Source organism: Plecotus auritus, assembly GCF_963455305.1.
Source record: "Plecotus auritus genome assembly, chromosome: X".
NCBI classification, from domain to species: domain Eukaryota; kingdom Metazoa; phylum Chordata; class Mammalia; order Chiroptera; family Vespertilionidae; genus Plecotus; species Plecotus auritus.
In genome coordinates, this window is record NC_137784.1 from 992252 (window position 1) to 1010385 (window position 18134).

At 46.5% G+C, this 18134-nt stretch overlaps 1 protein-coding gene across 1 annotated transcript in view; it reads left to right on the plus strand.

Moving 5' to 3' along the window:
* Positions 1-4760: 4760 nt before the first annotated feature.
* The window catches only part of GYG2 (glycogenin 2), a gene marked incomplete at its 3' end in the record, with an annotated part of 31952 nt that continues 18578 nt past the window's right edge, over positions 4761-18134 (plus strand). The window contains exons 1-3 of the mRNA XM_080653565.1: positions 4761-4957; positions 12160-12301; positions 14634-14808. Coding sequence (XP_080509691.1) covers positions 4951-4957; positions 12160-12301; positions 14634-14808 — 324 coding nt within the window. The 5' untranslated portion in view covers positions 4761-4950. The remainder of the gene's footprint in view (positions 4958-12159; positions 12302-14633; positions 14809-18134) is intronic.

An 18134-nucleotide genomic window follows, 5' to 3' on the forward strand; every position in this document is an offset into this window, starting at 1 on the left:
ATCCAACCATCATCTATCCATTCACCTGTCCATCCATCTATCCTCTCCATATCTATCTACCCATTCATACACTCATCATCCATCCATCCTCCCACTCACCTATTACGCATCTATCATCTATCTATCTATCTATCATCTATCTATCTATCTATCTATCTATCTATCTATCTATCTATCATCTATCTCTATCATCTATCTACCTACCTATCATCTATCTCTATCATCTATCTACCTATGTATCTATCTATCATCTATCTATCTATCTATCTATCTATCTATCTATCTATCTATCATCTATCTATTTATCATCTATCAATCTATTATCTATCATCTATCTATCTATCTATCTATCTATCTATCTATCTATCTATCTACCTATCATCTATCTATCTATATCAATCTATTATCTATCTATCTATCTATCTATCTATCTATCTATCTATCTATCATCTATCTATCAATCTATCTATCTATCATCTACCTACCTACCCATCCATTCATCCTACCATCATCTACCTTCTTCTCATCGAGCCAGAAAAATAACCCCGTTTGATGAATGATGGACAACACCCACACCCCATTGCGCCCATTACAAATGAGGTTTAGCACCCTTGATGTTCTCTCAGCCCTTTAAACATCTCTATGCTGCATGTTCTTTTTGTTGGTGTTTTATGAAATTTTTACATTTAAATTATTTTGGCACCATAGGTAAAGGTATATATACAGTATATATATGTATATATATATTTTCTTTTTTTAATTTCAGAGAGGAAGGAGAAGGAGAGACAGAAACATCAACGATGAGAGAGAATCATGGATCGGCTGCCTCCTGCACGCCCCTACTGGGAATCGAGCCCTCAACCCGGGCATGTGCCCTTGACCAGGAATCGAACCATGACCTCCTGGTTCCTAGGTCGACACTCAACCACTGAGCCAAGCCGGCCGGGCTAAAGGCATATATTCTAATGTTAATCTTCAAAACCAAAATAAAAGAAAATATAAAATCTCTCCCTTCAGGAGCCTAAATTGTACTGGTTCTCAAAGTGTCAGATGTGGAACCCTAGAGGGGTGTCCTTGAGACTCAGACATCCACAGGGTGGGTGGGGGGGGGGAGGGGGGTTTGGTCAAAATTACTTTCATAATAACACAAAGACCTTGCCCTGTGGTTTGGCTCAGTGGATAGAGCGTCGGCCTGCGGACTGAAGGGTCCCGGGTTCGATTCCCGGTCAAGGGCACATGCTTGGGTTGCAGGCTCGATCCCCAGTGTGGGGCGTGCAGGAGGCAGCCGATCCATGATTCTCTCTCCTCATGGATGTTTCTCTCTCTCTCTCTCCCTCTCCCTTCCACTCTCTGAAATCAATAAAAATATTTTTTAAAAATAATACAAAGACCTTGTTTGTCTTTTTAAAACTATGTTAGGCCCAAAATAAACTAATTAATTTAAAAAAATCTATGTTGGGCCCAGCCAGTCTGGCTCAGTGGTTGAGCGTCAACCTATGACCCAGGAGGTCACAGTTCAATTCCCGGTCAAGGGCACAGGCCTGGGTTGGGGGCTCGATCCCCAGTAGGGGGCGTGCAGGAGGCAGCTGATCCATGATTCTCTCTCATCGTGGATGTTTCTCTCTCTCTCTCTCTCTCTCTCTCTCTCTCTCTCTCTCTCTCTCCCCCCACTTCCCTTCCGCTCTCTGAAATCAATAAAAACACATCAAAAATAACTGAATAAATACACGATGTGGGTGTTTGCCCGGATGGTCTAGAAGCGACAGGGGGTGGACCTGCTGGGCCAGTTGGGTGGGTGCCGTGGGGACAGGATTCTCCCTCCCCCTCCCCCTCCCCCTCCCCCTCCCCCTCAGGTGATGTTTGCTGAGCAGGTAGCCCAGGTCTTGGGTCTGGCCGAGCCGGAATGACGGTTGGCGCCTTCCGCTGAGATGGGACCAGACTGCAGGACAATGACATGTTGGAACACGTACCTCATTGTAGGTCACGGAGGTGGCTGAGCTCCTAACATAATTGCCTGCTCTTTTGCCTCCTCCTGTGTGAAGGCATTACATGAGTCAGTGAGTTGAATGAATAAATGAATGTCTGAATGAATAAATGCATGAGTGAATGAATAAATGAATGAGTGGACGCAAGAGTGCATGGGTCAAGCGTGAGTGAATGAATGAATGAGTGAATGCCTGTATGGGTCAATGAGTTGGTGAATGAATGAATGAGTGAATGCCTGTATGGGTCAATGAGTTGGTGAATGAATGAATGAGTGACTGCCTGTATGGGTCAATGAGTTGGTGAATGAATGAATGACTGAATGCCTGTATGGGTCAATGAGTTGGTGAGTGAATGAATGTGTAAATGCCTGTATGGGTCAATGAGTTGGTGAATGAATGAATGAGGGAATGCCTGTATGGGTCAATGAGTTGGTGAATGAATGAATGACTTAATGCCTGTATGGGTCAATGAGTTGGTGAATGAATGAATGAGGGAATGCCTGTATGGGTCAATGAGTTGGTGAATGAATGAATGCGTGAATGCCTGTATGGGTCAATGAGTTGGTGAATGAATGAATGAGTGAATGCCTGAATGGGTCAATGAGTGGGTGAATGAATGAATGCGTGAATGCCTGTATGGGTCAATGAGTTGGTGAACGAATGAATGCGTGAATGCCTGTATGGGTCAATGAGTTGGTGAATGAATGAATGCGTGAATGCCTGTATGGGTCAATGAGTTGGTGAATGAATGAATGTGTGAATGCATGTTTGGGTCAGTGAGTTGGTGAATGAATGAATGTGTGAATGCATGCGTGCCTGGGTCAATGAGTGGGTGAATGAGTGACTCACACATGCTTTCACTCAGTCATTTATTCACCCACTCATCCACTCCTGCTGTTTCTGTTTTAACCTTTTATTGATTTCCGAGAGGAACGGAGAGGGAGAGAGAGAAACATCCATGAGGAGAGGGAATCATGGATCCGCTGCCTCCTGCGCGCCCCACCCTGGGGATCAAGGCCCCAATCCCCGGCAGGGGCCCTTGACCTGGAATAGAACCGCGACCTATTGACCCATACAGGCATTCACGCATTCATTCATTCACCAACTCATTGACCCATACAGGCATTCACTCATTCATTCATTCACCAACTCATTGACCCATACAGGCATTCACTCATTCATTCATTCACCAACTCATTGACCCATACAGGCATTCACGCATTCATTCATTCACCAACTCATTGACCCATACAGGCATTCACTCATTCATTCATTCACCAACTCATTGACCCATACAGGCATTCACGCATTCATTCATTCACCAACTCATTGACCCATACAGGCATTCACGCATTCATTCATTCACCAACTCATTGACCCATACAGGCATTCACTCATTCATTCATTCACCAACTCATTGACCCATACAGGCATTCACGCATTCATTCATTCACCAACTCATTGACCCATACAGGCATTCACGCATTCATTCATTCACCAACTCATTGACCCATACAGGCATTCACTCATTCATTCATTCACCAACTCATTGACCCATACAGGCATTCACTCATTCATTCATTCACCAACTCATTGACCCATACAGGCATTCACGCATTCATTCATTCACCAACTCATTGACCCATACAGGCATTCATTCATTCATTCACCCACTCATTGACCCAGGCACGCATGCATTCACTCATTCATTCATTCACCAACCCATTGATACATACAGGCATTCACTCATTCATTCATTCACCAATAGAACAGGTCCACACTCAACCACGGAGCCACGCCAGCCGGGGGCCCATTGGCGCATGCGTTCGTTCACTCCTCTATTCCTGCACCCAAGACGCTTTCCTTCGCCCACCCTGCCTCCAACAAGATCCCTCCCTCCATCTCTGCCAGGTCCCAGGTGGGGAGGTTTTCCAGCCAGGACTCCCCTGCAGACAGTGCGCCAGCAGCGGGCCATGCGCCCTGATGGCCTCATCCATCGCAAACATTGGCTTCAGGGCTGGCTGGTTAAAGGTTAAATGTCCCAACTTAGACACCCAACCCGGACGGGACGCCAGGATTCAGCGCCTCAGGGAGGGGGGCGGGGGCCTGGGTTTGGAATGTCAGGCATCGCGGGCCCCTCCCAGGCCGGCAGCAGGCGGCGCGCGCCGGCTGGGGCGCCAGGGGCGCGGGCTGCGAGGCTTGGAGACCCCTTGCGCGCGCGCGCGCGCTCGCGGGGTTGGTTTGGGGCGGGACCGGGCTTCCGGACAGCGGCCAATCGCGGGGCCCTGGACACTGGGCCTCCCAGGGCCAGCGGAACGCACGCCAGGCGCTGGGGGAGGGACGCACGGATCGGAGAGACCCAGGCGACCCGAGAGCGGGCGCGCGCGCGCGCGCAGGAGGTAACTGGAGACTTAGGGGTGCGGGGGCGTGGACACTGGTTGCGCGCGGCTGGGGATCCGGGGAGGAGGGCGCAGGGGCTGCCCGCGTGCGGAGGAGGGGCGAGGGGAGGCGCAGAGGTGGATCGAAGTTCAAAGAGGTAACCGGGCGGGCGGCGGCGGGGGTGGGGAGGGCGCTGCGCCCGGCACTGGGCCGGGTTGGGGTGGGGGGGCGAGGCCACCTGGAGCGAACCGAAGGGGCGGGGCGCAGAGGGACACGGGGTGAGGGGAGCCCGGGCGGAAGACGGAGGCTGCCCCCCATTCCCACCCCCCACCCCCGAGCGCGGAGGAGGGGGCGTGGGGCGCAGGGGTCACGGAGGTCGCACCACGGAGCGCAGGTGACACGCAGCGTGGAGCAGGCGATGGGTGAGAGCTGCAGCCACGCGTGTGCCCCGCAGGCCTGGGACTCGGAGCGGGTCGCTGGGAGACGACGCGGGCGCTAGGCCCGGCTGCAGGCCCCACGCCCCACGCAGCGCGCCCGGGCGCACGGCTCCACGTCGGTGCCACCGGGGCGCACGGAGCCTCGCACGATGCCGGGTGAGTGGAAGAGCGAAAGTTTCTTTTTCTTCTTTCTTTCTTTCTTTCTTTCTTTCTTTCTTTCTTTCTTTCTTTCTTTCTTTCTTTCTTTCTTTCTTCTTTCTTCCTTCCTTCCTTCCTTCCTTCCTTCCTTCCTTCCTTCCTCCCTCCCTCTCTTCCTGTCTCTCTTCCTGTCTCTCTTCCTTCCTTCTTTCTCTTCCTTCCTGTCTTCCATCTTTCCTTCCTTCTTTCTCTTCCTTCCTTCCTTCCTTCCTTTCTCTCTCTCTCCCTTCCTTCCTTCCTTCCTTTCTTCCTCCCTCCCTTCCTCTCTTCCTGTCTTCCTTCCTTCTTTCTTTCTTTCTTTCTTTCTTTCTTTCTTTCTTTCTTTCTTTCTTTCTTTCTTTCTCTTCCTTCCTTCCTTCTTTTCCTCCCTCCCTTCCTTCCTTCTTTCCCTTCCTTCCTTCCTTCCTTCCTTCCTTCCTTCCTTCCTTCTCTCTCTCCCTTCCTTCCTTCCTTCCTTTCTTCCTCCCTCCCTCCCTCTCTTCCTATCTTCCTTCCTTCCTTCCTTCCTTCTTTCTCTTCTTTCTTTCTTTCTTTTCTTTCTTTCTTTCTTTCTTTCTTTCTCTTCCTTCCTTCCTTCCTTCCTTCTTTCTCTTCCTTCCTTCCTTCCTTCTTTCTCTTCCTTCCTTCCTTCCTTCTTTCTCTTCCTTCCTTCCTTCCTTCCTTCCTTCCTTCCTTCCTTCCTTCCTTCTCTTCTCTTCCTTCCTTCCTTCCTTCCTTCCTTCCTTCCTTCCTTCCTTCCTTCCTTCTTTCCCTTTCTTCCTTCCTTTTTCTTTCTTTCTTCTTCTTTCTTTCTTTCTTTCTTTCTTTCTTCTTTCTTTCTTTCTTTCTTTCTTTCTTTCTCTTTCTTCTTTCTTTTTTCATTCTTTTTATTTTTCTTGAATTTTATTATTAAACACAGAGGGATAATGTTACAGAACAATTTTCTCTTTATTTCCCATATTAACAATAAACCCAACATGTGTATAAGTGAGAGCGTCAATCAAAAAGCAATCAAATGTACCCTATAAAGAGTTATTTTTTTTAATAAAAATATCTTCCTGTGCCCTCACCGGTGTGGCTCAGTGGATAGAGCGTCGGCCTGCGGACTGAAGGGTCCCGGGTTCGATTCCCAGTCAAGGGCACAGGCCTGGGTTGTAGGCTCCATCCCCAGTAGGGGGCGTGCAGGAGGCAGCCGATCCATTTATCATGGATGTTTCTTTCCCTCTCTCTTGCTCTCTGAAATCAATAACTACATATACACGGAGCGGCCAGATGAGGATGATCTCTGAACGCATCATCATCTGGCCACTCCATGTCTGTCCTATAGAATAAAAGGCTAATGTGCAAATGGTCCCCTCGACCAGGAGTTCGACCAGCAGGCAGGCCGGCCAACCGCCCATGTCCCCTCCCCCGGGCCAGGCTGGCCGGACCCCACCCATGCACGAATTCATGCACCGGGCCTCTAACATATATATATATACACACACTGAGTGGCCAGATTATTATGCGTTCAGAGATCATCCTCATCTGGCCACTCCGTGTATATATTTAAGCTCTAGCTGGTTTCACTCATTGGTTAGAGCGTCAGCCTGCAGACTGAAGGGTCCCGGGTTCGATTCCAGTCAAGGTTGTGGGCTCAATCCCCAGTAGGGGGCGTGCAGGAGGCAGCTGATCAATGATTCCCTCGCATCATTGATGTTTCTCTCTCTCTCTTCCCCTTTCCCTTCCTGCTTGAAGTCAATAAAAATATATTTAAAGAATGAAAATATATTTTAAAAAATACATTTATATGCAGAAACAAAACATCTAGAACATCAAAAAGTTTCTTTAAAAAAATAAAAATAAATAATGCGAAATAGGGACGTTTACCGCCCTGGCTGGTGTGGCTCAGTGGATAGAGCGTCGGCCTGCGGACTGAAGGGTCCCGGGTTCGATTCTGGGCACGTACCTCGGTGGCAGGCCCCTCCCCGGCCTGGCCCTGGTCTGGGCACGTGCAGGAGGCAACCCATGGATGTGTCTCTCTCCCATCGATGTTTCTCTCTGTCTCTCCCTCTGTCTTCCACTCTCTCTAAAACATCCATGGAAAAATACCCTTGGGTGAGGATGAACAACAACAAAAATAAAATAAAATGAAACACCATTTGCACCGGCACAGAGGGACCTGGAGGGTATGATGCTGAGCGAGATAAGCCGGTCGGAGAAATGATAAATAAATATCCCATGATCTCACTCATTGGTGGAATCTAATGAACAACATACAATGATGAACAAAAACAGATCCGGAGACAGAGAAGCATCGATCAGACCGTCCAACCTCAGAGGGAAGGCAGGGGAGGGTGGGGGTGAGGGAGGGAGATCAACCACAGGACTTGTCTGCATGCATAGAAGTCTAATCAATGGACAGAGACACCAGGGGGGTGAGGGCATGAGTGGGAGGGTTCAGGGGGGGTAATTGGGGGAATAAAGACACATATGTAAAACCTTAATCAATAAAGAAAAAAATAAAATAAAATAGTAATAAATAAATAATACAATAAAATACAATAAATAAAATAACAAAACAAGTAAAATAATAAAATAAATAAAGGAAAATAAATACAATACAATAAAAACAAAATAAAGTAAATAATAAGATAAAATAAAAAATACAATAAGTAAAATAATAAAATACAATAAATAAAATAATAAAATGAATAAATAAAATACAATACAATAAATAAAACAAAATAAAAAAATAAAATAAAATAATAAAATACAATAAATAAAATAGTAAAAAATAATAATAAAATGCAATAAATAATACAATACAATAAATAAAATAAAATAAATAAAATAATAAAATAAATTATACAATACAATAAATAAAATAAAAGACAATAAATAAAATAATAAAATAAACAAAGTAAAATAATAAAATACAATAAAGTAAATAAAATAATAAAATAAAGTAAATAAATAAAATAATACAATACAATAAATAAAATAAAATACAATAAATAAAATAAAATAAGTAAAATAATAAAATAAAATAATACAATACAATAAACACAAAATAAAATACAATAAATAAAATAATAAAATAAATAAAATCATAAAATACAATACAATAAAATAATAAAATAAATAAGTAAATAAAATAAAATAATAAAATTAAAAAATAAAGTAAATAAAATAATAAAACGGAATAGGGCTGTCTCGGTGAGATTCCTCTCTGAGCAGAAAGACAAAGGGTTCTGTGTCTCTCCGCCCAGCTTGGAGCTCTTGCTCCAGAGTAAAAAAAAAAAAAATACCCATGCCTCCCCCAAGCCCGCGGGCCCACATAACGGCAGCATTCAACCCCTGACGCCCGGACGCCTGTCCCTCAGCCCTGGGACCCCGTGTGGGCGCTCAGCAAACTTTGCAGGAAACAGACCCGCCTTTGAGTTCAGGGCAGGCGAGAATAGGGAGCTGCCCGTGGTGTTTCCAGGGCTGATTGGGAGGTGGGTGGAGGGGGGCCCAAGCCGGGCGGAGAAACAGACATTTCGCCCCGGCCGGTGTGGCTCAGTGGATAGAGCCTCGGCCTGCAGACTGAAGGGTCCCGGGTTCAATTCTGGTCAAGCGCATGGACCTGGGTGGTGGGCACATCCCCAGGTGGGGGCGTGCAGGAGGCAGCGGATGGATGTTTCTCTCTCATCGATGTTTCTAACTCTCTATCCCTCTCCCTTCCTCTCCATAAAAAATCAATAAAATATATTTTTAAAAAAACACACAAAAAACAGACATTTCTCAGATGCGTTATAAAGAAATGCCACCACCACAATCTTCAGGCTGGGACGGGTGTTGCGAGAATATATTTTTATTTTATTTTATTTTAAAAAATATATCTTGCCCCGGCCGGTGTGGCTCAGTGGATAGAGCATTGGCCTGTGGACTCAAAGGTCCTGGGGTCGATTCCCGGTCAAGGTCACATGTCGGGTTGTGGGCTCGATCCCCAGTAGGGGGCGTGCAGGAGGCAGCTGATCCATGATTCTCTCTTCTCATGGATGCTTCTATCTCTCTATCCCTCTCCCTTCCTCTCTGACATCAATAAAAATGTATTAAAAATATATATATATATTTGATTTCAAAAAGTAAGGGGGAAAGAGAGAAACATCAATGATGAGAGAGAAACATCCATCAGCTGCCTCCTGCACGCTCCCTACAGGGGATTGAGCCCACCACCCGGGCATGTGCCCTGACTGGGAATCGAACTGAGACCTCCTGGTTCCTAGGTCGACGCTCAACCACTGAGCCACGCCTCCCTGCCTGGCATGGAGCTCTTATCTGTATGTGGTTCTGCCACGTGGTGGCCAAGCTTCGGAGCGTGCCTGTGAGTCTTGGGGGCCACTGCAGAGAGGGGTCTTCCTATCATTGGTAGATGGATCGGCAAAGAATAGGTAGGTAGATGATAGCTGGCTAGATAGATAAGTGGTAACTAGATAGAAGGATAGGTAGATAGATAGATGATACATAGATAGATAGATAGATAGATAGATAGATAGATAGATAGTACATAGATGGCTAAGTGGGTAAAAATAGAGATATATGAGTTCTGATAAATAGATAACAGATTGATGGACACATAGATGATAGGTAGGTAGATATATAGAGAGATAGAGAAAGATAGATGATAGCTAGATAGAGATAGATAGGTAGATAGATAGATAGATAATAGATGACTGAATGGATCAAAAAATTGGGACATATTAATAAATATGATACATCTCACTATTAATAAATGGTTGGATAACAAATTGATAGTTAGATACATAGATGGTAGATATGTAGGTAGAGAGAGATGGATGGATGGATAGAGAGATGGTAGATAAATACGTAGATGATAGGTACATATGTAGGTAGGTTGAATGGGAAGATAGATAGGATAGATAAATGATGACTAAATGATGATGATGATTGATAGATATAGGTGATACATTAGACATAGATAGATAGATGATAAATAGATGGATAGATAGGTAGATAGATGGTAGATTGATACATAGATGATAGGAAGGTACATACATAGGTAGGTAGATAGAATGGATGCATAGATAATAGATAGATAAATGCATAAATGAAGATAGATGATAGATGGATAGTTACAGATGATGGGTGGATAGATAGATGATGGATTGATAGATATAGATGACAGATCAGACTTGGAAATATAGATGATAAGTAGGTGGATAGGTAGATAGATGGTAGATTGATACATAGATGATAGGTACGTATACATGTAGGTAGGTAGGTAGGTAGATAGAATGGATACATAGATAATAGGTAAATGAATAAATGAAGATGATAGATATAGATGATGGATGGATAGATAGATGATGGATAGATAGATAAATAGATGGATGATATAGATAGATGATAGATAGATAGATGATAGATAGATAGATAGTTGAATGATAGATAGTTATAGATGATGGATGGATAGATAGATACATAGATGGATGATATAGATAGATAGATAGATAGATAGATAGATAGATAGATAGATAGATAGATGATAAATGATAGTAGACAGGTAGATTGACACATAGATGGACAGAAGGACAGATGATAGACAGACATCTTCTGCGTAGCAGCCTTGAGCTCTTAAATTCGCTGTCCGTCACACTCCCCTGGCCTTGGAGATGCCGGGCATTCTCACAGCTTCTTAAGACAAGAAAGAAAAAGCAGGCCCAGCGAGGTGTAGACAGGGTCCTGTCTCAACAAGCTCCTTCGCGCCTTCACCCAGTGCAATGCCAAGGCCAAGCAAGGCGGCGTCCGCCCCCGGGGGGAGCAGACCCAGAGAAACCCCCTCGTCCTCACGTTATATTTAGTCTTTCTGCCTCTCTCCCTCCCTCCCTCCCTCCCTCCCTCCCTCCCTCCCTCCCTTCCTCCCTCTGAGAGCTACCGGAGCAGGGCCTGGGGCCCCGAGTGGGGACGTTCTGTCTGGTCTTTGAGAAATGAGATCTCTGTGTTTGGGCAAGGGCTGTACGCTGTGAATGTTAATTTCCCCTAGAGCCCGCCCGAGGAACACAATTCTTTTTTTAAAAAATTCTTTATTGTTGGAAGTGTTGCCTACGTCTCCTTTTTCCCTACCTGTTGACCTCTCCCTGCCCACCCACCCCCGCCCCCCAGCACATGCCCTCACCCTGCTATTGTCTGTGTTCATGGGTTATGCTCATAGGCATGCATACAAGTCCTTTGGTTGATCTCTGACCCCCTCCCCTCCTTCCCTCCTCCCCTCCTTCCACCCTCCCCTGCCTTCGCTCATACACAGAGTGGCCAGATGATCTCTGAACGCATCATAATCTGGCCACTCAGTGTGTATCCTATAGAATAAAAGGCTCATATGCAAATTGTCCCCTCGACCAGGAGTTCGACCAGAAGGCAGGCCGGCCAACCGCCCATGTCCCCTCCCCCTGGCCAGGCTGGCCGGACCCCACCCATGCACGAATTCATGCACCGGGCCTCATGAATTATAACTATATCATCTATTTATCTATTCATCCTATCTCTATCTATCATCTATCTGTGCTGTCCATCAGATTGACCTCGATGACCTCACACACACACACACACACACACACAATGAGTGGATATATTTATATCATTGATTTCAGAGAGGAAAGGAAAAGGAGAGAGAGAGAGAAACATCAATGATGAGAGAGATTCATTGATCGGCTGCCTCCTGCACACCCCCTACTGGGCATGTGCCCTTGCCTGGAATTGAACCCGGGACCCTTCAGTCTGCAGGCCGACGCTCTACCCACTGAGCCACTCTGGCCGGGCCCCAGTGAACATTTTATTTATTTATTTATTTTTAAAATATATTTTATTGATTTTTTACAGAGAGGAAGGGAGAGGGATAGAGAGTTAGAAACATCGATGCGAGAGAAACATCCATCAGCTGCCTCCTGCACGCCTCCTACTGGGGATGTGCCCGCAACCAAGGGACATGCCCTTGATGGGAATCGAACCCGGGACCTTTCAGTCTGCAGGCTGACGCTCTACCCACTGAGCCCCTCTGGCCGGGCCCCAGTGAACATTTTAGAACCCTGAGCAGTTACTCTACGGGAGAAGCTTAAGAGAGGAAGAGGTGTGGTCCCTGGACCCTGCCGTCCCATGAGAGCCAGCAGGAGCGTGACGGGTGTCTCTGTCCGCACCCGCAGTGTCTGACCAGGCCTTTGTGACGCTGGCCACCAACGACACCTACTGCCAGGGCGCCCTGGTCCTGGGGCAGTCGCTGAGGGACCAGAGGGCCACCAGGGCGCTGGTGGTGTTGATCACTCCTCAGGTGTCCAGCCTGCTCAGGTAAGACTCGGAGACACGCCTGTGTCCACCTGGCTCCTCCTTGGGTAGAAGCAACGTCACCTGCGCTCAAGCGGGCGGGGGTCCCCCAGAGATTGTTGTGGTCCTAGAGCGCTGGCCATCATGGAATGAATGGGTAGATAATGGATGGATGGGTAGATGGATGGATGGATGGATGGATGGATAAATAGATAGAATAGATGATACATAGTTAGGTAGAAACTTAGATACATAAATAGATGATATAGATATAGATAGATAGATAGATAGATAGATAGATAGATAGATGATAGGTAGATGATAGATATATAGATAGATGATAGATAGATAGATGTAGATAGAATGATGGATAAATGGATGATGGATGTGTGGATGTATAGATGGTTAGATGGATGCATGGACAGTTGGATGGATGGATGGATGGATACATAGATAAATATAGAGATGTAGACATAGATGATTAATAGCTAAATATAGAGATAGAATAGATAGATAAATAGAATAGATGGTACATAGGTAGAAATATAGATACATAGATACATAGATAGATGATAGATAGATAGATAGATAGATAGATGATAGAATGGATGATGGATGGATGGATAGATAGATGAAGAGATGAATGGTAGATAGAGAGATAGATAGATAGATAGATAGATAGATAGATAGATAGATAGAATGGATGGTGGATGTGTGAGTGTATGGATAGTTAGATGGACGGATGGATGGATGGATGGATGGACGGACGGATGGATGGATGGATGGATGGATGGATGGATGGATGGATGGAAAGATGAGTAAATGGATGGATGGATGGATGGGTGGATGGATGGATGGATGGATGGATGGATACATAAATATAGAGACATAGACATAGATGATTAATAGCTAAATATAGAGATGATAGATAAATAGATAGTTGAGAGAATGGATGGATAGATAATAGAGAAATAGATAGGTAGATAGGTAAAAGAACGGATGGATAAATAGAAGTTAGAGATAGGATGAATAGATAGATAAATAAATAGATGATGTAGTTAGTTGGATGATGGTTGGATGGGTGATGGATAGATGATAGATAGGTGGATGACGGGTAGATAGAAGATAGATAGAGATAGGATGAATAGATAAATAGATGATAGAGTTAGATGGATGATGGATGCATGGGTGATGGATAGATAGATGATGATAGAGATAGGATGGATAGATAGATAGATAGATGGATAGAGTTAGATGGATGATGGATGGGTGATGGATAGATAGATGATAGATAGAGTTAGCTGGATGATGGATGGGTGATGGATAGGTAGATGATAGATAGAGATAGGATGGATAGATAGATAGATGATAGATAGAGTTAAATGGGTGATGGATGGATGGGTGATGGATAAATAGATGATGGAGATATTGGCTCCCCGTATGGTTCCGCCATGCTCCCAGCCTTTCTCTAGCTCCTCCTCAGATTTCTGTCATCTCAAGATACTCTAAGTTATTCCAAAATCTAATTTAACCAAAAATAAATAAATGCTTTGAAAGAGAGGCAGATTTCATGTTGATAAAAGGTAGGGTCCTTCCCCATTGGAGTCTCAAACTTGTACACAACCAACAATGTGGATTCGAATTCAGAAATCAAAAAAAAAACACATATGGCAGCGAACATCGGTTGGTGGCTACCGGCTCACCACCACATATTTTGCAAAGAGAGGCACTTCCTTAAAGCTACCCTGAACCAGTCTCTCTTAAGACAGTCCTGGCCCTAGCTGGTGTGGCTCAGTGGATAGAGCATCAGCCTGTGGACCAATGGGTCGCGGGTTCTATTCCGGTCAAGGGCACGTACCTTGGTTGCAGGCTCCTCCCCAGCCAGGGCCCTGGTCCTGGTTCGTGCAGGAGGCCACCCATCAATGTGTTTCTCTCACATTGATGTTTCTCTCTATCTGTCCCTCTCCCTTGCTTCCATTCTTTCTATAAATCAAGGGAAACATACCCTCAGGTGAGGATTAACAAAACAAAGAAAAAGGATTCATGTTTCCTGTTTCTGAGCAGGGAAGGGGATATACACTGTTTTATGGTTCTCTACATCTTCTGTGTTTTTTTAAAGTATATATTTTTATTGATTTCAGAGAGGAAGGGAGAGGGAGAGAGAGAGAAACATCAATGGAGAGAATCATGGACTGGCTGCCTCCTGCACGCCCCCTGCTGGGGATCAAGTCTGCAACCCGGGCATGTGCCCTTGACCAGGAATTGAACCGTGACCTCCTGGTTCATAGGTCAACGCTCAACCACTGAGCCACGCCAGCCGGGTGTCTCCTGGTTTTTTGGCAAACGTCTCTTCCAGGGCTATTCTTTCGAGGGTATTCGATGAGGTCGTCGAGGTCAACCTGATGGACAGCGCCGACCACGTCCGCCTGGCCTTCCTGAAGAGGCCCGAGCTCGGCGTCACCCTCACCAAACTTCACTGTTGGACGCTCACCCGTTACAGCAAGTGTGTGTTTCTGGATGCAGACACGCTGGTGAGCACCCCGGGGTTCTGGGAACGAGACGGTGCCCTTGTGGAGAAACCCATCGGACACCATGCCTCCTACCCCTCTTCAGCAGGCTGCCACCTTGGGGTGGGTTCCTGTCAGGGACATGGAACTGTTGTGTGTGTGTTCTATTTTATTTTATTATTTACTAGGGGCCCGGTGCACGAAATTCATGCACAGGGGGGTGTGTCCTCAGCCCAGCCTGCACCCGCTCCAATCTGGGACCCCTCGAGGCATGTCCGACTGCCCGTTGAGGCCCGATCCCAGTAGGACTGGGCCTAAACGGGCAGTCGGACATCCCTCTCACAATCCAGGACTGCTGGCTCCCAACGGCTCGCCTGCCTGCCTTCCTGATTGCCCCTAACTGCTTCTGCCTGCCAGAGCCTGATCACCCCCTAACCACTCCCCTGCCAGCCTGATGGATGCCTAACTGCCCTCCCCTGCCAGCCTGATTGCCCCTAACTGCCCTCCCCTTCTGACCCCCACAACTGCTCTCCCCTGCAGGCCTGGGTCCCCCCCAACTGCCCTTCCCTGCAGGCCTGGTTGCCCCCAACTTCCCTCCTCTGCTGGCCTGGTCACCCCTAACTGCCCTCCCCTGCAGGCCTGATCGCCCCCAACTGCCCTCCCCTGCAGGCCTTGTCTCTCCGAACTGCCCTCCCCTGCAGGCCTGATCGCCCACAACTGCCCTCCCCTGCAGACCTGGTCCCTCCGAACTGCCCTCCCCTGCAGGCCTGATCGCCCACAACTGCCCTCCCCTGCAGACCTGGTCCCTCCCAACTGCCCTCCTCTGCAGGCCTGATCGCCACAACTGCCCTCCCCTGCAGACCTGGTCCCTCCCAACTGCCCTCCCCTGCAGACCTGGTCCCTCCCAACTGCCCTCCCCTGCAGGCCTGGATCCCCCCCAACAGCCCTTCCCTGCAGGCCCGGTCACCCACAACTGCCCTCCCTTGCAGGCCTGATCCCTCCCAAATGCCCTCCTCTGCTGGCCATCTTGTGGCGACCATCTTGTGTCCACATGGGGGCAGCCATCTTGTGTGTTGGAGTGACGGTCAATTTGCATTTTACTCTTTTATTAGATAGGATAGAGGCCTGGTGCATGAAATTCGTGCATGGGTAGGGTCCCTAGGCCTGGCTGGCGATCAGGGCCGATTGGGGCCTTCTGGCTGTTGGCCGGGACTTCCCTTCCCAGGTAGTCAGCGCATGTCCTAGCGAGCGGTCGAACGCCTGGTCTCCCGGTCGAACTCCCGCGGGGACAATTTGCATATTAGGCATATATATATATATATATATATATATATATATATATATATATATAGTTTTTATTATTTTTTATTTTGATTTTTTAAAATTAATTGTTGTGTGTTTTTTAATCCTCGCCTGTGGATATTTTTCCCATTGATTTTTAAAGAGAGTGGAAGAGAGAGGGAAGCAGAGAGAGAAACATCCACGTGAGAGAGACACATCGATGGGTTGCCTCCTGCACACGCACCGCGCAGGACCCGGGCTGGGGAGGAACCTGCCACCGAGGTACGTGCCCTTGACCGGGAATCGAACCCGGGACCCTTCGGTCCACAGGCAAATGCTCTGTCCACTGAGCCACGCCGACGAGGGGTGGATCTGTTGTTCACATCAAGATTTATTCTGTCCCGCCGAAACCGGTGTGGCTCAGTGGATAGAGCGTCGGCCTGCGGACTGAAGGGTCCCGGGTTCGATTCCGGTCAAGGGCATGTACCTGGGTTGTGGGCACATCCCCAGGTGGGGGCGTGCAGGAGGCAGCTGATGGATGTTTCTCTCTCATCGATGTTTCTAACTCTCTGTCCCTCTCCCTTCCTCTCTGTAAAAAATCAATAAAATATATTTTTTAAAAAATAAAATAAAATAAAAATAAATGTCAATGGGAAGAAATATCCTCAGGTGAAGGTTCAAAACACATCACAACAAACAATTAAGGGTGACGTCCCCACGAACCCCGTAGGGAGCGATGTGACGTGACGTTGCTTCCCTGGACTTGAAATAAACCACAAAACAGTCATTACAGAAAATAAAAATTAAAAAATAGCCGGGTCGGCGGGCTCAGTGGTTGAGCGTTGACCTAGGAACCAGGAGGTCAGGGTTCGATTCCCGGTCAAGGGCACATACCCGGGTTGTGGGCTGGATCCCCAGTAGGGGGCGTGCAGGAGGCAGCCGGTCCATGATTCTCTCTCCTCATGGATGTTTCTCTCTCTCCTTCTCCCTTCCTCCTTGAAATCAATAAAAAAAAATTTTTTAATAGTAAAATAAATAAATTAATAAAATTAAAAAAATCTTGCCCTGATTGCATGTTGAATTGCGATTCCTATGTGACTGGAGTTGCTCAGTGATTGAGCGTCGACCTCAGAACCAGGAGGTCCCGGGTTCGATTCCCGGTCCAGGGCACATTCCCGGGTTGTGGGCTCCATCCCCAGTAGGGGGCGTGCAGGAGGCAGCCGATCTCGCTCTCCCTTCTTCTCTGAAATCAATAAAAACGTATTTTTTAAAAAAATCAAGTCTAACCTCCCCACGAATCCTGTAGCGAGTGACTTGAAATTACCTTTTTTTCTCCCCTAGGAGGGGTTGACAACCACATTATTTCATCTACACAAAACAGTCATTACGGCCCTGACCGGTGTGGCTCAGTGGATAGAGCGTCGGCCTGCGGACTGAAGGGTCCCGGGTTCGATTCCGGTCAAGGGCATGTACCTTGGTTGCGGGCACATCCCCAGTAGGGGGCGTGCAGGAGGCAGCTGATAGATGTTTCTCTCTCATCGATGTTTCTAACTATCTATCCTCTCCCTTCCTCTCTGTAAGAAATCAATAAAATATATTAAAAAAAAAAAAGTCATTACCAAAAAAAAAATAAAAAAAAATTAAAAAATTTTTGACTGATTGCATATGGAATTGGGATTTCTGATTGGCCTTTATTTTTAAATATATATGTTTTTTATTTTTAGAGAGAAAGAAAGGGAGAGAAGAGAGGTAGAGAGAGAGAAACATCGATGAGAAAGGAACATCATGGATTGGCTGTCTCCCGCGCCCACAACCCGGGCATGTGCCCTTGACCAGGAATCGAACCGTGACCTCCTGGCTCATAGGTCGACGCTCAACCACTGAGTCCCACCAGTGCTTGAGGCAGGAGTCGGAATTCAACATGCAATCAGGGAAATATATTATATTTTTATTTATTTTTGTTTTTTAAAAATTTTCTTATTTAAAAAAATATATATTTGTAATTGATTTCAGAGAGGAAGGAAGAGAGAGAGAGAAACATCCATGATGAGAGAGAATCATGGATCAGG